General features: G+C 41.0%; 1 protein-coding gene across 21 annotated transcripts in view; it reads right to left on the bottom strand.

The window, feature by feature from the left end:
• The window catches only part of Asph (aspartate beta-hydroxylase), a 215,326-nt gene that overhangs the window by 143,109 nt on the left and 47,471 nt on the right, over positions 1-24,746 (bottom strand). For 6 of the 21 annotated variants that reach the window (XM_031366641.1, XM_031366642.1, XM_031366646.1 and 3 more), the window contains 3 exons: positions 24,501-24,680; positions 5,537-5,644; positions 2,692-2,766 (listed from right to left, as the gene is read on the bottom strand). The exons of 3 other annotated variants lie outside the window; for them this stretch is intronic. In XM_031366641.1, the coding sequence (XP_031222501.1) occupies positions 2,692-2,766; positions 5,537-5,644; positions 24,501-24,680 (363 nt within the window). Of the gene's footprint in view, positions 1-2,691; positions 2,767-5,536; positions 5,645-11,618; positions 15,783-17,934; positions 17,977-22,354; positions 24,681-24,746 lie in introns of those variants that run through there. 12 more of the 21 variants (XM_031366648.1, XM_031366654.1, XM_031366651.1 and 9 more) reach the window with 6 other exon arrangements.

Here is a 24,746-nt window from a genome sequence, read left to right as displayed (position 1 = left end):
CAATTCCTATAGAAATGGTAGGATTCTTTGTACTGCTATTGAACCATCCCATGGCCACAGGGAGCCCTCGTTAGTTACCCTGCATAGTGTGGCATGGTAGTGTTCAGTTTCACTGAATCACAGACCGATTTGTGCAGACACTCTGCATAGTGTGGCATGGTAGTGTTCAGTTTCACTGAATCACAGACCGATTTGTGCAGACACCCTGCATAGTGTGGCATGGTAGTGTTCAGTTTCACTGAATCACATAGACCGATTTGTGCAGACACTCTGCATAGTGTGGCATGGTAGTGTTCAGTTTCACTGAATCACAGACCGATTTGTGCAGATACCCTGCATAGTGTGGCATGGTAGTGTTCAGTTTCACTGAATCACAGACCGATTTGTGCAGATACTCTGCATATTGTGGCATGGTAGTGTTCACTGAATCACATAGACCGATTTGTGCAGACACTTTCATAGAAGTTGCCCCTTTTCTACAGTTTTCCTCTCTGCAGTTTTGCATGTTCATTTGTCTGGGACTAACCACAATATGAAACCTTAAAATACCAGGAATAAACAGTTCATAGATTTTGAGATATGTCCAACTCTTACTAATGAAATCCCTCTTCATTCTTACTAATGAAATCTCTCTCCATCGCACTAGGGATATGAATCACCCTCTGGTCCAGGCTCATCAGCACTGTATACACAGCCTGCCCATTAGTCGTCTACCAGCCATGTGTCATCAGATTTAATGGCACTTTCCATATTCACGGTACGAGAACCCTTATTTAACTTATATTTATATTATATTTAATAATGGCACCAAAGCACAAGAACAGTGATGTTGGCTATGCCAAGGAATAATATCCATACTGTGTTTTTATAATTGATTTTTAAAAAAAGAAAAGGAAAAGGGAGGGGAGGAACAAAGAAGGACAGACATTTGAGATAGCTATGAAATCTTCATATTTAGGAAAAAACGGTGCTCTCATTTTGCTACTGTACTTTTAACAGAAGAAATTACAGTCACAGTATATGACAAAGATGAGGGCGGGGCTCAGCAACAGGGTGAGGTTCAGTACTATTTTTGTTGTCACAGATTGCAAGGAGTCACAGAGAGCTGCAGGATGCCCGGGATCTGCTTCCCATCTCTCATCACCACCTCTGGAGTCTCTCCTCCTTTCAGATCCACTACTCAGCAAACCACCCGCCAAGTCCAATTGCTGGGAACAGTGGGACTCTACTGAGTGCAATGTTCTTCCCTTCTCCCTTCATCCCATCCAGAGTAGTTCTGTGATTTGCACTGCTGGTCAATGAATGTGTCATTGTTCCCAGTAGAGAAGCCATGAAAGCACTGTCCAGTGGCTTTGAGTCTACTGCTGAGCCAGTGTCAGCCATATGTGAAGAGAAAGCACATCGTGGACTCACTCCACTAGACACTGCCAGTCCTCTGTGCTACTGCATCTCCCCAGTGACTGCTGCTACAGAACTCTACAACAGGAGGGACTGTGCTCAAGCCACACGGCTAATACACGGCAGATGCAGTATAGCAATGAGGTTCAGGACAATAGGCCCAAGAAAGCCAAGCTCAGTCTGATGAGGTGTGAAGATGAGGAAGGAATGAGAAACACCCAAGCAGATGACACAGCAGATGCAAAGGCCCCAGGACAGATAAGACGAAATTATTATGAGAGACTGTGTGAGCACGCCTAACCGATAAAGTATAGAGAACCCAACACAGTATAGAGAAGAGAGAACAGAAACACACCTGGACAAATGCCACTTCAGGGCCATGACAAGAAGTAACAGACACAGTCAAGGAACAAGAGTCAGAGCACAAGAGCAACTTGGACAGGGCTTGCAGCTAGAAAAGCAAAGAAACCACAGAAAGTGCACAGAGTTTTAACCTGAGCCACGGTAGACCTGGCAAAGTCATCGACAAGCGTCTAAAGAGCTCGAGTGCCGGCAACTGGCATGGGGAGGGGCTAACGAGAGCCTGCACAAGGAAGGAAAGCCTGTGCCACAACACACAGCTTCAGTAGGAGTCACCCACAGCATCCCCAAACGGAGCGGTAACTGGGTATAGTAAGACTTCTAAAGAGTCACTGGTAGCATGTATAGGAGTTAAGGAACACTTAGATGATGTCTGAAGCCATGGACTACCTGTGTAACTGTCTATACAGAAAATCTCTCTACGGATAGAACACAGAACCAAGAAAGTGAGGCAGGGAACTCGGATGGATTCTTTCCTCTCTGGTTAGCTGTTCATCACACATGCCTTATCCCCTGGGCCAGTCTACCAAGTGCCTGCTGGACTTTCCACTCTTCTGCACCCCATCCTTGTAGAACTGACTTTCATGAGCCATGATGACTTTAAGTTTGGTCTCTTTGATGCACACAGGCATAGATGATGGCTCCCAAGGATGGAGGACCACTCTAAGACAAGCAGCTAGAGGTCACTAGCCTGTGTTTGTCACTCTACTCTGACTCTCCATTTATTCTTGGTAAAACTTAGGACTTATTTATGATCATTTATTCATGTGATTTTTAAGTTAAATGTGTCCATAAACCCCTTCCCAGTGAGGTGGGATTTTGAAAAGTATATCCAGTGCTCCCCCTCGAAGTAACAGTCTATAATTACTTGGAATGTAGTTATAGAAACCCAACAATTTTAGGAACTTGTGTAAAACAGAACTGAATTCATACCATGGTCTATGTGTACCGATTCCTGGAGAAGGGAATGAATTTGTTCTTTTACTTCATCTTCAACATTCTGGACTTCTAAAATAATTACAAATCATAAATAAATAAATAAATAAATAAATAAATAAATAAATAAAGCTGAAGTATTAATAGGAAATTCTAACACTTAAATATGGCATTTACACACATATTGCAATGACTACATTTGGCTAAGAGGCTCTGTATTTTCCTATCCATATGGTATTCACTCCCCTACATCAGCAAACATAGATACTTAAAATTGGCCTTATTTACTCAGTAGGTTTAAACATTTAAGAGACTTTCCAAAAGACTTTTAAAGAAAGAAACTAATTTAGGCATAAGGTTTTCCTTTAAGAAATAGTCAAAGAGACAATGCTTTTAACTTTTAATTAATAAATTTCCATTTATGTTAGAAGCAAAGGCGAACTTTTCGTAAAGAGGGTTACTGGAAAAGACCAAATTTAATACACACTAAACAACGTGACCAACTCTGAACTCTTGACAGGAGGAAGGCCACCACTGGTGGCATGAGGACCCTAGTGAGTAGGGTTGGTCCACACCAATATGAAGCTTACATGATAATGAACTCCTTGTCAGGCTCAGAACAATGCATTTGAAAGCCAGATTCCGATTCCCCAGACTCAAATAATAACGACTTATAAAAGTGGCCATTAATGATGGCATTCTCACAGCACCCCCTACACTTACCCAATTATGAGATATACACCAACATTACAGAGCAAGCTGTTCCTACAGCAACACTGTTGCAGGTTGGTAAATAACAGCGACAGACTTCATCCTGGTATCACCAGTGGCTCATTCGGGATAATGCCAATGACGGCAGCTACAAAGCACAGCTCTCCCGGTGACAGACTGAACAAATTCAAAGTTCAAGCAGGGGAAGGGTTTAACATGCTACGCTAGTCACTTAGTAAAACCTTTCTAAAGCATAAAGATTTTATATGTCTGCTTCATTCGTCATCCATGTTAATAGCCTGATGTCAGGTCCGTAATCTCTACTCTGCCTTCACTGTCTCCCAGTGTTTGTGACAGCCTCCTCACTGTCCACTTCACAGATGCTGGAAAAGCACCCAGTGCACCACGGGAAGGTTCTAGACAAGGCGTGGGGCTGCTCCGTTCCTATACATGGCTCCTTACTGTCTTGGATGCCGCCACAGATGAAGAACTACAAATGGGGTCCTCCACACTTTTCATGGGTGAATACTCCCTGCCACTTCATTTCTGACTCTATACGTAACTTTTTTCTCCCTTGAGGATGGGGCAGAGGCAGGAGGTGGGCTACAACACATTAAAGAATGAACAGAAAATAATAAAAAGGCAATGCTGCACTGTACATTCTATCATGTGGTCACTACAGTGAAGAGGCACAGTCAGGGGAGCTGGTGTCAGGAGGGCACCAAAGGCTTCATTTTCCTGCATTGTATGAAAGAAAAGTAGCTGTATTTGTGAAAAAGGTAGAAGAAGCCAGAGAAGGAAAAGAAGAACTAAAGTGTCAACAAGAGAACAGCTGAGAGAGTGGAATGCAATCTGGAAGGGACATTGCCAAGAGGTTGGGAAAAATGGGGGTTAAGAGTACCCCAGCGGGCACTGGGAGTTAGCAATCATTGCAAAGAATATGAATGATTCTGATAACCAAAGGGAAGAATGGAGAGCACATGGCACATCTCAGACCCACTACTTGCTCAATAATTACTGTTTGCTTGTTTGTTTGCTTGTTTGTTTATTTTTCGAGACAGGGTTTCTCTGTGTAGCCCTGACTGTCCTGGAACTCATTCTGTAGATGAGGTTGCCTGCGAACTCAGAAATCCGTCTGCCTCTGCCTCTGGGATTAAAGGTGTGCACCACCATCGCCCGGCTTGCTCAAGAACTATTTTTAACTGCAAATTTATTTAGCACAAAGTAGAATATTATGTGTTAAATTCAAATATTTAAATAAAAGAACTTTTTAAAAATTGTTACGGATTCTGAAACCATTTACCAATTCGACAGGCATGGGAAGGATACAATAAACTCTCCTAAGGTTCTGAAATGAACACATAATAAAACTTAGACTAATGTATCATCTCTTAAAGGAACAAAGCAAAGAAAACCAAACAATCAATATTCGCCAGCACAACTTGGGCTGTGTATTGTTTCCAATAAAGTGTCGTACCCAGAACGTCCAATAGGTGGCGCAATGAAACCAATTTTCTTAAGTATTGTGACAAAGTACAGAAGCTAATATTCTTTAATTACTATGCCACAATCAGAAAATAATGGTGATGGATTAAAATGTTATGTACCAATTTATTAAAATACATCAGCATGCCCAATCTATGAGTCAAAGTCCCTTTATGGAAATAATATTAACTGATTTATGAAGCCACCAGAGACAGAAACAGCCTGACAAGGAGGTCTACAGGGGCTTTGGGCACAGGCGGGGGTGTGGAGGGAGAAGGGGGGTTGAATTGTTCATGTGGCAGACAACAAACAGGCTATGTACAGTCTGTGTCTGTTTCTACTTTGGATATAGTAAGGTCAGAGTGCTCTCATTAGAGTCAGGACACATTTGGCTTCTGTTCTTCTCAACTGCATGGTCATGGGCAATGGACAACAATAATTTGTGCCTTGGAATTTTGATTACAAATTAAAATAACCCTAGACACATTTTCACTGCAAGATTATTTATTTTAAATCCAGAAAAAAAAAAAACAAAAACAAATGGTAGCTCGTTTTATAAATGATGTGAACAACTGGGTAAGACATGCACTTGTAACTTCAAAGACACCTGGAGGCCAAGCAGCCCTGCAGAGTTAGGGACACTTACCTGCCCCCTCAGGGGCCTGCTCCTCCAGCTCAGGCTGTGTCTCTGCCTCTTCCTCCTCCTCCTCCTCCGGTGGAAATGTCCTCTCAGAAGTAGATCTTTCTTTAAGGCCTGTATTTTTTATTCACAGTGTTAAACTAAGACTTCTTTAAAAATCATCTTTATACTTCAAATCAGAAATAGTAACTTTCAAACATTTGATTGGTGGGACAAGAAGCTCAGGCTGTCCAGAACCATGTCTCTTTCATCTCACAAGGGTCTTTAAGACTTTTAAAGGGGCACTGATAAATATTCACAACATATTACCACGTCTACCCTGGCCAAAAGAAGATGAGTGTGAGTCTAAGCTCCTGTCTTGTTTAAGAGGATGGCTACCTCCTCCTAAGCCAGAGCTCAGTCCCCAGCAGAAGGGACCATAAGACACTCAGAAGCTGGGCTGTGCACTCTACACTTGAATTCACTTTTCACGTGTAATGTTTGATTCTTCAGGAAATACTAGAGTTTTAAATAAATCATATGTAACTCACTACAAGTTTCACAAAGTACCACCTATAAGCAACTATATTATTTTTCTATAACTAAAAAATATCAAAAAGTCCATTTAAAAAAGTAAGGAAAGTTGGGCAGGGGTGGGGCACGCCTTAAATCCCAGCACTCGGGAGGAAGAGGCAAGTGGATCTCTATGAGTTCAAGGCCAGCCTGGTCTTGGAGCAATTCCTGGACAGGCAGGACTACACAGAGAAACCAGGCTTAAAAACAAAACAAAAAGGCAAGAAAAATAAGGCAGGGAGCAAGTTAACATGAATACTGACTTTAAAGTCACATAAACGTTAAGTTAGTGCTTTGATGTGTTACATGTGGAACAGAATATAAGATAAATCCTTAATACAACTGTTCAGGAAACCAAGGCAGGACTAAGAGTCCAATTCTGTTTGCTGAGCCTGGAGCTTCTTTGCCCTCACTGAGAGCCGAATGAGGGTGGCATCGGGAAGATGTGCACAGTGGTCCTTGGTGAAAGGTTATGCCAGCTCTCACATTCTGCAGATCGTAGGTACCACTGTACAGCTAATGCTCACATTCCCCTTATGTCAACTCAAGCATTTTACTTCTTTATTCTTCATCTGGTCTCTTTTTCGTGTTTCTGCCAGATGCCACTTCTATACTCTTACAGAGACTGCAAAAGCAGCAGACCGGCCCAGCTATCTTCTATTTCCTCAATTTCAACACTCCCTGTACACACCCCCACCACACACCGTTGGAGATTTCAAACTAGTTCACTTGCTGAGAGTGTGGGTAGGGTTAAAAACCCTTACAATGCCTCACATCTACTTGAAATACAGTGTGAAAACTACAAAGCTCTTTCTCACTGACATAACCCATACTTTTACCTGTGGCAGTTGATCAGGAACTCTCAATAGATGAGTTGTGCTAAATCAATCGGGAGAGGCTTAAGATTCCAGACTTATGTGCTTTGCCTCAGCATTCAGTACTTCAACCAGCAGCTGGCCAAAGCAATTGCTACAGAAATGCCTCTTGCAGGTCTAGGGCATGCAGTGGTGCCCACTCCAGCAGCCCACTGCTGCAGAGGCTCACTGCAGACCCACAGTGCCTAAATATATCTGGTTGGCACAGGGATGTTGGGAGAGAAAGGAGGATTGCAACAATCTTGCTATTACAATTTACAAGAGATTCCTAGGAGGAACGCTTACTATTTTCAAGAGATTCGACTGTGTCCATGATTTTGGTATTATGTGTCTAGTTTTCCCAGGTGGGATCAGTATGTGCCTGGTGTCCTGCAACAGTTACTGTCTCCGTGTGAATGAAAGGACATACTGACAAACAGTTGGCCAGCGCTATATCCAGAGGGGGACACTAGCAGAAATAAGCTTTAATATAAATTTCAAAGCAGTGAAAGACTTTATTTACACACCTCCTTCATTGGGCCCCTATAAACTTTTAACAAGAAGACACACTGAAATGGCTTTAATAACTCAGGAAGAAGCAGCCCTGGCCCTCCCTGCCCAGTCAGTCCTGTTTCACAAAACCAGACATGAAGAATGCATGTGACCAATTCAGACTAAGAGGAAAGAGGGTTTCTTGTTGTTTGTTTTTGGTAAAGCTCGATTCATTTATTGAGAAGTACAAATGACAAAGGGTTAGGGCTAGAATTTGAAATGAATATTTAAAGTTAAACTATGAAATGTAATCAGTTTGTGGTCTAGTCCCTGTGGCTACATACAACAAAATTAAAAGGTACCAGTTTAAGTTTTCAGACACAATACACAAGGAGGCAGCTTTCTGTAACTCAACTGGGAATCATTTATCATTACAATCCAAAGGATAAAAAACATGGAAAATGTCACTCAAGAAAATACTGCACAGATTCATTTCCACCCAAACTATCAGTCAAATGACATACAGCTGGTTAGCGCTATATCCAGAGTCACACCAGCTTGAGTTTCTTTCTCTCCCTCCTCTCTCTCTCTCTCCCATCTAACTGGTAGAGCAGATGCAGACTGGCTTGCTCCCAGCCCCTACCTTAGCCTCAGACTTAGCCCCTACTCAGCCCCCAGAGGCAAGCTTCTTCCAGATGACATATCCAGAAGCAAAAGGACCACTGCCTGACTGCTCAGGAATCCTGAGGGACTCTTCCTGCCATGCTGCACTCCACTGCAGCTGCTTACTGACACTACTGAGGTTTGACTGTCATCAGGCAATGACAACAGTGGGATAAAATTTTAAAACTTTCCTTAGAACACCTTGATTTTTGTTCTGTAGATTCATTACACAAGTTAGAAGTTAAAATTTACACTTATAAATAGCTGTTTCTTTAATTTTAATTAAAAATATAAGAAGCTACCAAATGTTAATGAAGCTCAGTGTGAATGACAGGTTACAACCTCACCCTTCACTAACATAGACTCAACTGGCTTTCAAACTGCTCTGCATTTGTGTTTGATTTAAGCCATTCACAGTATCCTTGACACTGAACACAATTTTCCTGGGCCCATTAATGATTTGCTTTGCGTGATTCAAGGCTTATCCAACCATACCTACCAGAATGAGAACAAAATAATATATCTAACTCTATAAACATAACTGCTTCATACTTCATAAATGTGTTATTTATTCACACATTTATTTACATCAAACAAATATCCATTAGCTGTTAGTATAAGGAACTCTTCCATAGTAAGTGAACATGTGCGATACAAGCCTTCTAGGAGGGACAAGTTAACAACACAGAAAGCAGAAAGCACACAGGCTACTAGGTGGAACAGATGTTATTGAGAAGCTGTGTCAAGAAGGCAACCTAAAGAAAAGTGCTCAGCAACTGGATCTCAACAAACTTCTAAAGATCAGAAGGGCAGGGCCATGAGCTACACACAATCCTCAGGCAACGGAAGAGCAAACTTAGAAGCTTGAGTCAATGGAGCAGGAAAGGAAGGCAGGGTTTAAACACAGAAATGCCCTAGGATACTAGGTCTCTTCCATCCAAGAAGAATGAATCACCTTTCCTAAGAATTACACTGCTCTTTGGTATCCATGGAGGATTAAACAGAGGACCTCCAAGATAAAAACGCCAAAGCTGTTCAAGTCCCGAATAGAATTGGGCACAGTCTATAATCTATACACTTCTTCCTGCACACTTCCTGTCATCTCTAGCTGCTAACCCTACCCAACACAATAGAAATTCTACATAAATTTAAAACCTAAGATTTTTTAAAAATGTATTTAGTCTTCAGTATACTAATACTATGGTGTAGAGGCTAGGTGAAAGTTGATCTTACCCCTCCAGGTACCTCCAGCTACTGTCACTTGTGCAGAATTGATGCCAAGACAAGCAGTCTGCATCCTCATGCATACGGCCTAACAATACAAATCAATGCATCGCGAGAAAAAGGCTAACAAGCACATGAAACCCAACAGATATTCTGAGAACTCAAGACACCAAGAGGGCATAGATGATAACTGATGATGCTAAAGTTTTCCTTGCTCTTGCCCTGTATAGTCAGTAAATACAGACCTTATGAGGTACACCAATAGACTCAGAGCTAAGCAAGAGTCTGAGATCACCAGAACAAAAAGCTCCCCCCTTGATAAAATAGGAGTGCTCTTTATTTAAGGGCTCTTTACTGGATCCAGGAAAAAAACAAAAATTCAGAAAGAGGAAATGTATGTCACTGTACAAATATTGACAATAAGGCTCCTTCCTAGAGCCTGGATTCAGGACCAGCAAGGAGAGACTATGAAGACAGAGTGTCCTCTCCTTACCATCATGGGAACAAGAACTAAGGGAGTTCTGAGCACCCAGGTGTGGATGAGTTCTGCTGCCTGAACTAAGCAGGTGCATCTGCATCTCACCTCTAGCAACTGGCCCTTAATACACCTTTGATTTCCACCAAGAAACAGGGAGAAGATCCTTTAGACCCAGTAAAATTCTGTGTGTGTGTGGGGGGGTGGGTTATTGCCCCAATTTACTTCTTCATTCATTCAAAAAACAAATCTCCCGCCCCACCTCTTGCACACATAGCAATAGGAACAGTTAAAACTTGCAGTTACTCAAGTTTTTCTTGGCTTTTCTTTTAGAAAGCTAATGTTTCTCTTCTAAAGGCCTCCAATTGCCTTAAAAGACCTAGGGCCTTTCAGCTTATCTACTGTGCACAGTCCCCATTCAGTAAACAAACACTGGCTATAGACTGTTGGTTACCAGCCACGTCACAGAGCAAGAGCAAAGGTGAAGAGGACCTTGGGCACAGCGGCTGTGGTACCTCGCCCAGCCTCCCAGGTAAGCCACATACACCACACCCCAGGTGTTCATGTGCCAGCTGGGCTGGGCAGAGGGAACTGCACGGGAGCATCACCCGAGCTTTGTTTTCCTACCTCAGCCCTTCATTACCTCACAGCATTTCACTAGGGGAACTGGCCACCTGACAGCCCATCTCTGTGTCCCCATCACGTCAGATTCTCTGGGGAGCAGGGGTGGGAGAGGGGTATCAAGTGAGAGTGAGTCAGTGAGAAATACTGTTGCAGCATTTAGGAGACACCACTGTCACAAATACCAAAAGGTTTAAATAGACCTCACGAATGTAAAACCTCTTGCAGAAATTGATTGTTTATGAAAAATCAAGCCAAATAAAAAAACAAAATTCTAGTTTATGTGGTTCTATCCTTGGGCAAGTAGGAAATGGGACTGCAGTTTACAACTGAGGATTTTTTCTTCTCCAATTTTTCATGAAACCTGGGGTAGTGGTGCATGTTTATAATCTCAGGAGGTTACAATTAAATCAGGAGGATGCAAGATTGAGGCCAGCCTGAGTACAGGTGACAGCCAGCAGGACACCTTAGACAGAGTCTGTCTCAAAATAAGAGCAAAAGGAATTAAGGAATAGCCTTTGTTTAAGCGTTGGTAGGGTCTGCAGTCAATCCCCAATGCCCTGAAGAAAAAGTTTGTGTGAAACTCTAACTGCCATATAATACTCACCCTTCAGCTTCACAATGTTCTCTCCAGACAGACCAGGAAGAAACTGAAAGCTCACAATAAAGCAAGCCTGGCTGTATTGATTATTACACTGTCAATCCACCAAGTTCTTTCACTGTCTAAAATTTCTGCAGGTCAAGGGTCAGGATTAGATCTCTGTCCCATGGTTTCTGACAGTAAAATATCCATTCTGACCAGTCATGTTCAACTCTCTACACTGGGGCAGAGGCAAAGAAAGGAGGCAAGAATTGGAAACCAACGCAGAGCCTGCCAGCCTGGAGTGCAGCAGGACAGCGTGGGATCATTGCCTGCCTGCACCTTGTCTGCCTCTTGTCTGCCTCCCCTAGGGAGAGGAATTCCTTCCAAGGAAGCAATGTTCCTTCACCCACACTGAAACAGTGGGCACTGTTCACCGTATGCTTTCACCTGACCAGGAGTGCATGACCGTCTGAGAAGGAAGACAATGTTCAGGAAGGGCCCAGAAATGAGCACAGAGGTCCGAGGTTTTAGTAGAACTTGAATAACCACCTAACCTCATTCCCCTAGACCTCAATGGTATGAGATGTCAAAGCTATCCATGTAATCTAACTGAAATGGACTTACCCAGGTAACCAAGAGACTCCAGAAGACTAGCCCTACATAATGGCAAATACCCAAACATGTTCTCACTTGCTGAAGAACAATAATGAATATTTTCATGGGAACACAGAAACTGACATATGCTGAACCGGGCACTTGTGATTGATTGTGTTTTCATTGACAACCCCTAAAGAGCACGAAGTTCCTTGGTGGAAAACATGTTCTGAGTACAAAACTTAGATTTTTTTTTTCTTACGTGTGGCCGAGGTCAACTCTTTAAAATTCTGTTTCTGTGTTACAGTCATAGACGTAGAGACCTGAACATTCTTCTGAACATTCTTAGGCCTCACAGGTGTGGTGGCACCAACTAATATTTTCTCTAACCCTCAATTAAGGGAAAAGTACGATTTCAGCTGAACCCTTCGTGAAGACATGTGCATGCAGTACCATGGATGGAGATCTTAGGCACTCGTCTCACACGGTGTCCACAGAAGTAAGAATGGAACGATTGCTCTGCTCCCATGCCTCTCTCTTTAGCCCCTCGCTGAGATTCCATGGGTCCATTATCATAAATGTTCTTGGAAGAAAAGGAACCTGAGGAGCCAAGAGTGTTGGCAGCTCACACATGTGCAGCCTACATGGGCTCTCAAAGCCACTCTGACACAGGTGTCACAATCTACCAACAAATGAGAAAAACTTTAAGTGCCAGCATGGATGTTGTGTTGCAATAATTCACTCAAGGCATCGATTTTGAGAATGTTTCCAAATGGCATTAGCAGATGACGAAATAGATGAGGAGAGACAACACACCCAGCATATGGAAAAAGGACTACAGATAACCTAAGGTGATAAATCTTAATTGTTTATTCCCTTCCATTCAATCAATGGAAACACCTAAGGGGGATTCTTATCCCCATAGGAACTAGAGGTTAAAAGCCTGGGGAGCAAAGCTGTTCTAGCACAGCATGTTCCCTGTGAACTTCGAGAACTCAATGGGCTCTGCAGAGTGATACAAGGGGCAACTGTAGGATTTAATTATCCTCAGATAGCAGTATGATGAATAAGAACTACCACATTTATAAACCTGAGTAAATCTGGGAGTGAAACAGAATCTTCAACCTCAGTCACGACCCAGCTTTATCTTGCTCTTGTGGCTGGGGCTCACCTGTGCTCTTTAACTGAAATCTGGGTGCTAAAACTTTGGACCAGAAGAGAATACCAAAAAACTCAATGTAACCATTTGTATCCTAGAGAGAAAGGAGAGAAAGGGAGAACAAATCCAGTCCCGACTCACAAACATTAACCAAAATGTAAAGCGCTTAGTAATGTGTCAGTATTTCTGCTGGGTGCCATGAGCCACTTCTCCTGTGACTGCCTTTGGGCCCTGAATTCTCTTTCAATTCCTGGGTGTGCTGTTCAGGGGAAGAATTACTTCTAGATCTAAAGAAGCCGACATCACATTCCCAAAGTTCAACAATGCTCACCTGCTTATGCTGGTCCTGTTCCTAAAGCCCTCTCATTGCCTAGAGCTGAGCACTTCTATAAACTCCTTTAAAGGTCACTGAACTTAAAAACCAAGGTAAAATTAATAAAAGTGCCTCCACTAAATATTGTGCCCCTCTCTGGCAGGTGGAGGGAAACTGCCTGTAGGGAAAACATTAAATTTCTTGCAAGTAACTTAAAAAAAAAATTAAATCATGTATCTCACAGAAAAAGCTAGAACCAGGCTACATTTTGAAGACGCTGCCGCCATTCTGCATGGTAGGCTTGCCATTTTTCAGTCATCCTTGCAGGTTCTCTGTTGTCCCAGAAGTCCATTCATGAATGGAAAATGTCAAAACACTTTGTCACTCATTCATACCCCACCCCAAGCATACATAATAAAGCTAACATAATAAAAGCATTTAGGTCACTCTCTTTCAAAAACCAGTGGTCTAAAAAGAATAGTCAACAGATTCTCCCAGGGAGTTTGTTCCACCAGAACCCTCTACAAAAATAAAGCAATGTCTCTGAGGCCTGTCGAAGTCTTCTTGCATACCACATGCTTGTATCTCACAAGGAATCAAATGGGCCAAATTAGCATGACCCATTTCTAGGATTTTAGAAATCCAAGTAGGAGGAATATCTCATCACAGATCTGAACTGCAGAAGCCATCGATCTAAAGCTTCAGTCAGTGGAGACACAGACCCTCTAACTTTGGTGTATGTGGTCTGCTATTTGATGAAGAAAATTTCAAAACAAAATATCCTGACTAAGCAACACAGAGAATCAAGTTATCACATAGTGTAATTTCTTTTGCCAAGAATATAATAAAGATTTTGGTATATGTCTAGAAAGTCTCCTTTGGCGATTCCTTTAAGTGAGTTGGGATTTCTTACAGTTTAATGCTTAGTTGTTTATAAGCAAAAAAGCTGTTGGCTTTTAGGAAAAAAAAAGAAAGAAAGAAAAGTTTGTTCTACTTTTAAGTTTACTTATATCTGGTTTTAGTGCCTTTTAGCTAGGCCAAAAAAAAATTTCTATTTCAAATCTCTTCATAGAAAAAGTAAAAAAGTTATTTTTAAAAATTAAAGCCTTCCTGATAAAATTTTTTATTCTATTATCAAGTTACTTTTAGTTTATTATTGTTTTGTTTTGGGGTGTGTGTGTGTGTGTGTGTATGGTGAGTGAGACAGGATCTTGATATAGCACAGACAGGCTTCTGTATGTAACCAAGGAAGAGCTCAAACTCCTGGTCCTCCTGCCTCCATCTCTCAGTGTTGGGATTACAGGCACGAGGCACCCACCATACCCTGGTCAGACTTTATAATCAATATGTAATCTAAAGATAAATTAAAGCATCATGCACAGACCAGCACACAACATTTGTAGAAATATCTCTCTCGTTAATACTTCTTTTATTAATTGTTTATGATGGGCTAAGAAGTTTGATCTCAAATTTGTGGTTGTTTGGAAATGGTAAATAATCATTATACAAACATAAGAATACATGCCATCTAACCACAACAACTGAAAAACAGTGAACCACCCACCAGTGCTACAGTGAGGCCAAAGCCTTTGGATGATTCGCAGTCTATAAAGCTAACATAAATAAAAGCATTTGGAAATGTTCTCCTAGATAAAACCCTTTAATTTTTGACAACACATAGAACTCAGAATGATGTGTCCGGTGTGGGTGAACAGGCTCTCTGTTTGGTTGTTTATGTAATGGAAGGAAGGGGTAAACATAGGAAGCTAGGGAAGAGGAGGAGGGGAACTAAGGGGGCGGGAAGGGAAGGGATAAGGCCTAAGGGTGGGAGAGTTGCACCTGCACAGAAAATGGCAGATGGAGGTAGAAGGGGAAGCAAACTTGGAAGGAGCCCGAAGGGCAAAAGGCCTAACAAATGAGGAGGGAGGTGACAGAGACAGTAGAGGTGACAGACAGTAGCCTGGGCTGCTATGGGAGAGTGGGGAGTTGGGGAGAGGCAGGCAAGACAAGCAGGAAGGGAGCAAAAGACCCTGCCTACCTCAGTACCTCTCTGCGTTGTTAGTACTGCTCAAACTCTCCGGATTCTTTCTTACTTACCTCAATAGGAGAATTTAATACAGGATTAAAACCATTACAATTCATAGTACACACATAGCAATAAAAATACATTATAACATTTTATAACACAAACTCTCATTTTTTTTGAAACTGAGAAGATGACAAAGTATACTTGTTTCACAGAATTTACTTAGTGAGCACCAATAAACACATCAGTGGCTACTATGTATCATTCCCCAGTTGGAGCAATCCCAGATTTCCTCTGCCCTTTAGCAGCAAATTGGAGTCTCGAAGGTCAGCCACTGCTGGGTGTTAACGGTAGGCCTTCAGTTCTTTCTCTTCTGGCCATTTTCCTTCGCATGCCCGGAGGAGCTTCTTCCTCTCCTGTCTTTGTCTCTGGAAGCCACTTTACTAGGAACAGCCTTTGTCTCTGCTGCTTTCTTCCAGCCGTCCTTGGCCTTAGCACTTTTGTCTGAGCCGCCTTTCTCCTTGTCTCTGTCTCTCTTACCTCCAGCAGATACTTTCTGGGATATGTTTGAGTCAGTCTTCTTCTTCCCCTTCCTCTCATCCTCCTGCTCCTTCTTCCCTCTTCTTCTCTCTTCATTCTTGCTAGGCACAGCTTTCTCTCTCTCCTTCTTGAGCTCTTCTTTGATGGGTTCTTTAGCTTTCAGGTTTTCCAATCAAAGGAAAAAATGTTTACTGACCACATCTCTTAAGTCATAGAAGGGCACCTTAGAGTCCCTTGTTAGATGCACTGCCTTGATCCCACCCACCCCAACACTAGAATTCTCTCCTTCAGGAGTTAGTCTTCTAGTTCAAATGTTAAGTTAAAAAAAAGAAAGACATAAACCTCTATAAAGTATTAGGTATGAAATACATTCTAAGACTATTTCATCCTATTTTTCCAGCTTAAAATATGGCTTGACTTGTGTTAACACAGGCTGGCATGCAACATTAACAAGGTAAGTCCATCCATTAGGGCAGTAAAGAGTTAGCTCCTAACTATAATGTCCTAAGTAAAGGAACGCAGGTACTACGAAAACAAACTTTAACTTGTTTTTAAACAATAATTAAAAACTCTCAGCTTGAGCACACTGTCATGCCCTTAACAGTTTATGTTTACAGGCGTTCAGAATAAAAAATACACAAGTTAAATACCACTAAATTCTTCACAACACAAAAGAAATCCACATATAAAAATTTTAAATTTTGTTTTCTGTAACATTTATAGTAGCAATTTTTATGAATATTTTTATGCTTACAGTCAACTTCATAAAATCAGTAATCTTTTCTTTAAGTACATTTCCCTGGTAATTTTTGGAAGGTCACACAAGTCAATGAACATAACCTCCACATCTCTTAGGGCGAGAGAAAGCAAGGGAATGGAAAGTCCAGATACTTCCAAGTCTCAGATGAAATACTGTTTTCACATTACATTTTATAAAGTTTAACTGAGCAGTTAGCAAAAGCTTCACATTTCACTGTCTGCTCTTACCAGGACATTATTCTCACTGTATAAAGCAGCAATTAAACAGCCACAAGCAAACTGAAAGATCGAATAAAATATGAAAGATGTCTGCCCTAACAAAATGTATCTAAGACTCATACAACACAAGGACACCCAGGGTAAACTCTAGACATGTGATACCCACAAAAGACAGTGCCTGTCGATATGGTCTATTGAGAGTCAAGGAGCAAAACCTCATTAAACGTCTCTAAAAAATACTGATTCAAGCTCAGACAGAACCGTCTGCCAGTCTGCATCCCCCTTCAGGGCTGTTCACAGAGCAACAGAAAATGACATGGCACACTGCTGTTATGCCTTATTCTGTACTGTATTTTTTAAACTATACCCTTAATGTTTAAATTGTATTAACAGAACATGAGGTAGGATTATAATTTACTGGCAATTTAATTCAAAATTGCTTATATAAAAATAAAATGATAAAAAATGATTTTCTTCCTGGGAATTATTATGGTGAGATACTAGTTAAAAACTAAAGTTTTCTCAACCTAAAACTGAAAATGAAAACTAAAATTCCTGCATATCCCAGAGTAAAAGTCTTATATATTAATGATTTTAACACACAAGGAATTACAAATATGCCAAGGACTTACACACACACACACACACACACACACACACACACACACAAAAGAACTGTCCTAAGAAAGAAAGTCATACATGTCTTCCATGCATCACCCCCCTAGAGCATCAGTGTTTACATGTAAGGATATACAGGCTGTAATAAGTAGTGTTAGTGTACATATACCATCACACAGGTATAGCAATTTCAATGCATTAGAATATCAAACCCAGCATATCCTGTATCAGCAATCCAGTGCTCTAGGTTATAAAGCTAACCTTCAGTGTTAGATCACACTGGCTTTTATTATGCTTCATGAAAGCATCCTCACAGCCTTGGGAGAAATTAAATCCATTAATGATAGATTCACCATTGTACATTATTGAAAAAAAATATCAGACCATAAAAGGTCTTAGGAAGCAAGAGAAGATGTGCATATGTAAATTTAACAGGCACATTCCGATAAACATAGACAGCTATGTTGATAAACTCTTAATGTACAGGCTGTTAGAAAGGTCTGGTAACAAGAAAGGGAAATTAATTAAAATTACAGGCTAGCTAGAAGAAGCGAAAGTCTATAATTTAGTCTTCAAAAAGCTATTCATAGCACAGAGCGCCCAAATCAAAAAGCAGTACTATTAACTATGGCTGCATTTCCATCAGAAACACCATGCACCGTCAAGCACATGGATTCACTAGAGGGCTGCTTGACAAAACAGAAAACAATACCTTTAGCCTTAGTTTTCCTCTTGGCTAACCCACCAGGTCCTTCTGTTGGTATTTACAAGATAAAAAGGGGTTATGAAAACACAATGTTGAGGAAATTAAAATTCAGCACCTATAAATTAATTTAAACTATTATTTCTATGAAACTAATTAAAGTGCTTTGTTCACCATCTAAAGGACAGTAAACATCAATCAGAAATATAACCTTAAAACGTCAATATAGTCTTAAGAAGAATACACTATAACTAACCTGGTGACCAGCCAGCACCATAATTCTTCAAGATTTTAGTGCATAATTTGCATTAGACCTTCATGGCTTTGCAACTGCCATGGACTCTCTCTGCAGGCAGTAGACTTCTCAAGCCACAGATGAATCACAGAGGACTGTGGCCCTCATTTCCCTATTGCGTCACAATGCTAACCACACATATTCAGACAGGGTTTTAATCTTTGAGCAAGCATTGCTTTTCTCTATCATTTCAAATGCAACATTTTAAAGTTCCATAAGCAAGCAACACATTATTATAAAAGTCACGCTTACTTAACTGTAAAAACTTTGTAATAGCTTTGTATTTTTACCTTTGGAAAATCTAAGTTGTGATAAAGGGTTTGGGATTTTGTTTGTTTGTTGTTTTTGTTTTTGACCCTGTAACATAACAAACATCAACACTATATTCTTTCAACATACTCTTTTCCAACAGGGATGTACTTAGCTCTCAGGCAATTGATTTTCCTTTTCTATTTCCCACTCTCATAAACATTATTTTATAATCACACACTGGCAAGCTTTCTCTAGTGGTGTTCTAAGCTGCCAATTCAATTCTTGGCTGTTCCAGGTAGGAGACACAGTTCTTACCATGGGAGAATAAGGGATTTACAACTGGTTACCCAACAGCTACATTTAGGAAGTATCAAGCAGGAGCCCTAACCCTGAGGTTTACCATATTACAACTACAATGGCCACTCTGTCTCCCCACAGTCCAGTCACAACCCCACTTCTGGAATGAGGTGTGCTCCTGTTAGTTCTTTTGCTCACGTCCTCCATCCTTAACCTCTACTGTAGTCAACTGTGTCTATCAAATGAGATAGCCCATCTGAGATGGTCATTTATTACAACTGAAATGTTATGATCATCCTTCTGGAAAGGGAAAGTCTGAGAATGCCATGCCACTGGCTGCATCAAGAGAAGGAGGAAGGGAAAGGGAAAGGGTGGTTAGCTGCCTGCTCTCTGGGGAAGACCTAACAACAGCATCAGAAGAACAGTTACTCTCCAAAGGCAAAACTTCCTTGTTGTTTTTTTTAAACATGATCAATAACAGTGTACCACTATATAACAAATAGTGTCAGCACTGCCTAACAAGTTTAATTAATTCAGAATAAAATACCAGTCCTATTTCTGTAACACTAACCTCTAAACCTTTAATGTAAATAATGACATTAAACCTTTTTTAATGTATAAAAGGAATGAGAATCTACCATCTACACCCTCTCCCATTGCTACATTGTTTCCATGGCAGCCCAGACTCCCACTAAAATGAAAGGTAGGGGGGAGATATCAATCTACTCTACACACCCACTCAATAGAACCCAAGTGATCTACACTCATTTGATGAAATGCCAGGGTTAAAATTTAACCACCACCAACCCAGAACACTGGATTACCGTCAGGGTGGTAAACCATTAAGAAAGAATGTTGCACTTAAAACCTTAGATTTGGTGAAAGGCATCAAAGCAAAACAAATTATCCAAGTGCAGCAAATCTCCAGTGGTTCCAAGCATTGGCTTAATCTCTACTTTTTTCTGGGGGAAAAATAACTACTTAACAATTTAAAAACCTACAAACAGTGACTTTAGAGGAATTATTTCAATGAAAAGTTTAGGACAACCAATGAACTGACTACTATTCTAGTTAGTTTCTAAAGAAGAGAGAACAGACAGGAAAGATCCAAGCCCTTAGAAGTCAAAAAATCGACACATGAGCACCCCAGAACAGAGGAAGGGCAGGACCAAGAAAATTGGGTTCTAAAATTCACAACAGGGCAGGAGGGAACCCTGCATGCTGCTAAGAAATGTTGGTTTCTATCTCCTGAGCCTCCTCAGGTTAGTTTTCCCAGCAGAAGAGACAATGGCACTGAGAAAGGTGACCCTGCGACCCAGCTTCAGGAGTGGCAGAAAGAGCAACGCAGCAGGCAGGGCTCAGGATGAAGCAGGCAGGGAACAGAGGCTGACGTGTCTACCCAAGTCTGACAATCTGCCGTATTTGAGGAGTAGGGCATGTAACAGGAGTGGTTACAGGGAAGGTGAGCTGAGCTACTGGGAGGTGAAGAATGGGGACAGACCCTGGGGTAGACTAAGGGAAGGCTTGGGTCTAGAACCAGCATACTATAAAAAATGCCTGAAAGAGAAGAAGCAATGGCTGGAAAGAAATTCTCTGAGGGAAAGAACGATAAAGCCAGAGGTCACTGGAGCCGAAGTCAGGGTCCAACAACAACAAAAGCATAGAAGAACCACCTCTCTAGAGGAATGCCTGGGTAGTGTTTACAGCACTAAAGGAAATGGAGATGGTCATGAAGGCCAGGGATGAGCAGAGGGAAGTTACTACCTTGTATTGCCTCTGGCTGCTGTGGATTCACACTGTGGAACATCAACACACCTTCACTTTCTTCTCTTCTCTCTTTACTAGTGCCCCAGGGACAAAATGAATCCCATTAAACAATAAAAGATACTGCACTGCTATTTACAACCGTGTAAATAGTTCCCAAGAACTGATGAGAAAAGTTCTATCCAGTGGGAAAGGGAACCTGTGGCTGCTTGTAATCCACTTGGATGTAAGTCCTAACAGAGGGTGTTCCAATTGAAGGCAGTCTTGATGGAAACAGTAAGAGAAGGTAAAAGAAAAAAAAAAAAAAGCAACCACAACAACAACAAAAGTAAGCCAGATTCCTCCCTGGACCCCAGTCAGCTGTCACTGTACATCTCCTCTGCTGGTGGTCATGGGAACTGTTGTGTATACATGTAATGACTGCGAACTCTTTAACAGAAATTCGAAAAAAATAGTCTTATGTTCTTCACTTAGAATTGCCTAATTTATGTTCCTTTTGGCAACTGACACAGAGGCATTACTACACACATTTTCAAAACATAATATCCACGATGACCTGAAAATGTGTGCACGATTAGGCCAACAGCTGGATCCATGGTTCTGCCACATGCAGAACACATGACTTTAGAAGTGCTCTGTAATGGCATCCAAGTGGCTCCTTCAGGCGGCAGATCCTTCCAGTATATTCCTGTCCTTCCCACTGAGGTCACCTGGTCACTCCCATGCTCCCAAGAGACCAGGATCCCCGAGTCTGAGCTTCTCACTTTCCCCTTTCCTACACTGGAACACTATGGCCAGTCCCACTGTGGACTACACAAAATCCAAGTTTAAAGGGTCCAAATGGTAAATGCTCGAGTACACAGCAGGTTTACTTCAGAAAGTATGAGAACAATAGTCCATATTTGCCCTATCAACCAACATATGAACATAGAGTCACTGAATTCCTTGTTCAGTGTTCCAGTACAAATCCTGGTTAGTGAAAATTCCACAGCCCACACCATAGAAAGCTTGTTTCACATTACAGAGCTAACCCAGAGTCTTAAGAAAGGGCTCTTAGTACCACTCTCCATGAGACACTGCCCAGCAATGAGATAAGCAGCAGGGCAGTGGTCTATTTCTGCTTCCACATGTCTCTAAAACTGCCAATATTAAGAGAGTGAGAAGAAAAAACCTGTAGTTAGAATAATTAAAGGTAAACACATCTCAACCCGGGTTCAAACACAGAAAAGGCTTTTCTTACATGGATGGACAGGGCTATGGAAGCAGGGGCAATTTGCACCGGAAAAGACTCAAGTGCGAGATGAGCAAGCAGTACCAGCAGCACTCCTCCTGTGCCAGTGTGTGGCTTCTGCAGGACCCATAGGCAGCGCACTGACAGCCAGACTCCTGAGTTAGTAAGGTCAGCTCCTGGAAAACCCTCCAGCTTACATCCCATCATCCAACATTCCAAGGGAAAGAACAGTGGAAAGTAGCCCTAGAACCACACACAATCTCCAGCTCCCCATCCCAATTTAACTGAACATGAAACCAGAAAAGAGGCCCAGTGCATGACCAGGCAGGATAGCCACTTTGGGAGCCAATGCTGCATAGACGGCACAGCACAGGTCAGTTTTTTAGATGATGAAAACTGAAAAGGCAGAGTTAATACAATAGTTTACAACTCTGTAACTAAATGAACATGCACATACACAGAATACAAAGTTGCCTTTCAAAATCGGCCCATAAATGTAAGACATGAAGTAAGAAAATACCTATGAAACAAAATTACAAAATAAATTCACAAATATGTAATCAATAACATTTAAGAAAAACTACATTTGCTTTAGACCACATTTTTGCCAATAACTTTATTCTTTCTCATACACACACAAATAAGCCTCAGACACAAGTTGAAGGAAGTCAGAGAAGTCAGGGGTTCATCGGCTGCCTGTATTTATCACCACTTAAGATTTTCAGATGTACTGATCGGAGGTGGTATAAAATTGTCAGGAAGTTACCATGTTAACATGCCTCGCACTTAATTTACAATTGGGAATATGGGCATAATTAATTTCTGTACATAAAATGTGCATTAGTATCATGACAATATAAAACCTGATGAGAAATTAATTACAAATGTTTTTAACACAGAAATTTAATTATTCTTCCTGACTAAAGCCATCCAGTTAGTAGACATGACACACAAATAAAACTGCTTTGAAAACCATTTCTCAGCCATTTGGGTAAGTGGCTTTTATTGAGTTTAGGACCTAAGGTTGTAAATTTAAAACTAATAACTTCTGATTATTTCATAGCACTGGAGTGACTTTGAGAACGACTCTTAAAGAATTCTCATTTTACTACATTCCTGAGGACTGAGTTGAAGTGCTTGTGTCCTTGAGTATGAGAAGCTTAGGACCAAGTCCTCACTGACAGTAAATCCCACTGTTTGAACACAAGTATGAGAAAAACTCCTAAGAACTGTTTAAGCTTTGGGAAGCCCTGGCCCATGAGTGGCACATGTAACCACATACAAGAGTAGCAACATTAGAGAGAGAATAGCTGTGTTCTGACTTCCGGAACTGTACTTCAGCCAGCATTTGATCATCCCAGAACAAAAGGTGCCTCATCATCCCAGAGCAACTGGGTGATGACCTCCTAACTAGGAGGAAGATATGTAAAATAAAGAATATGTGGGAATGATACTTTTAAAAAACTGTCTAAAAGTCCAGTATATTCTGGTTTAAAACACATGAGGACCCAAAGCTGCACAGAATTTTAGAGGTTCTCAGTGGGAGCTAAACACTATGACAGTCACTCAAAGAGCAGCAATAAACCTCTTAGATGGCACACGACTCAGTCACAAGGGTGGTCACTAGGGATAAAACGTCCTTTTCAGAAACAAATTCATATAGAGCTAATAACTGATTTTGTATTACTGAGGCAAACTCAGTTTCAAAAAGCTAAGTCAAAGCTATTGCCATGTTCATAGTTGTGGAAAGAAAATTTTCTCCTAAAAATGAAGGACCACTTCAATAAACTTAATTTACAATTCTAAACATTATATTATACATAACTCACGAATCAACAGGTAATAAGTTAGTAAAAAATGGAGAAGTCTAATTCAGGGTAGTTTTAATATGTACAACATTCTGCAAGACGCACATTCACACTCTCCCTCTTTTATAATAGGGTGACCTAAAAAAAATTACAAATTACCTTCTCTAGATGTATATTTGAAAATAAAATTGAAAACAAATTCTGATTTCAGAAATGGACATATTCAGACCTGTTAGTATCTGAATTCAGAAACTTCACTACCCTAAGGCAAAAAACATAGGATTTTTAAATTATGTCAAAAGCACCATTAATACAGAACTTTAACAAGTTTGTAGGAACTTACATGACTAGTGAATTAACCTAAAGAAATTACAGATTAAAAAGGACCAGCTTCTGAAAGAGCCATCACTATACAGCAGGCAAGTTAAAGGTCACAGAGAAGCACTAGCTTATTAGTCATGCCAAAAGTACTTTTAGAATCACTCCCATTAAAGTTATCATTAAAGTGTGAGGAAGACAAGCATCAAGGGTTAAATACAACACAATTTCCAACTTAGTTCAGTGAATACATAAGTTGAAATAAAATGATACAGAAACCAATTATACTACCAAGAACATCATATCCAATGCACTTTGTGAACAGCTACAGGAATGAGGAATACCACCACTTCCTTCCTGGGCGTGGAGTGAGCCAAGCAAGGGGCTAGCTAAGTGGCTGTGTTGGGCAGGATCAGGATCACATGGCTGGCATTTATCTGAAGTCACAACTGCCCCACTGCACGTTGAGACCTGCGTAAGCAAAGGGGTAGGAGGACGAGGCTGCTCCATTTTACAACCCACTGATTTTTGTCCCTGAGTCGAAGTTACTGATTATGCAAATCCAAAATGACACAGGTCTTTCCCTGAACCCCTTCATTCTGTGACGTACCATCAACACCATCAGCAGTTTCGCTTTCTTCTTCTTCTTCTTCTAGCATTTCAAAAGGAGTCATTATATCATAGAGAAAGGAGAGGAAACCATAAAACCAATCTGAACTCTCCTCCGCTAAAATAGTAAGGACTTCCTCAAGAGAATCAATATTTTCATTACTGCCATCTTTGGTCAGGCCTACACAAGAATAAAGGAAGAGAGAAAGAGAAAACAAGAAGAGCAGTTAGGTGGAAAAATTAAGCT

Source organism: Mastomys coucha, unplaced genomic scaffold, assembly GCF_008632895.1.
Source record: "Mastomys coucha isolate ucsf_1 unplaced genomic scaffold, UCSF_Mcou_1 pScaffold14, whole genome shotgun sequence".
Taxonomy (NCBI): domain Eukaryota; kingdom Metazoa; phylum Chordata; class Mammalia; order Rodentia; family Muridae; genus Mastomys; species Mastomys coucha.
This window is presented reverse-complemented; position numbering and strand designations above follow the sequence as displayed.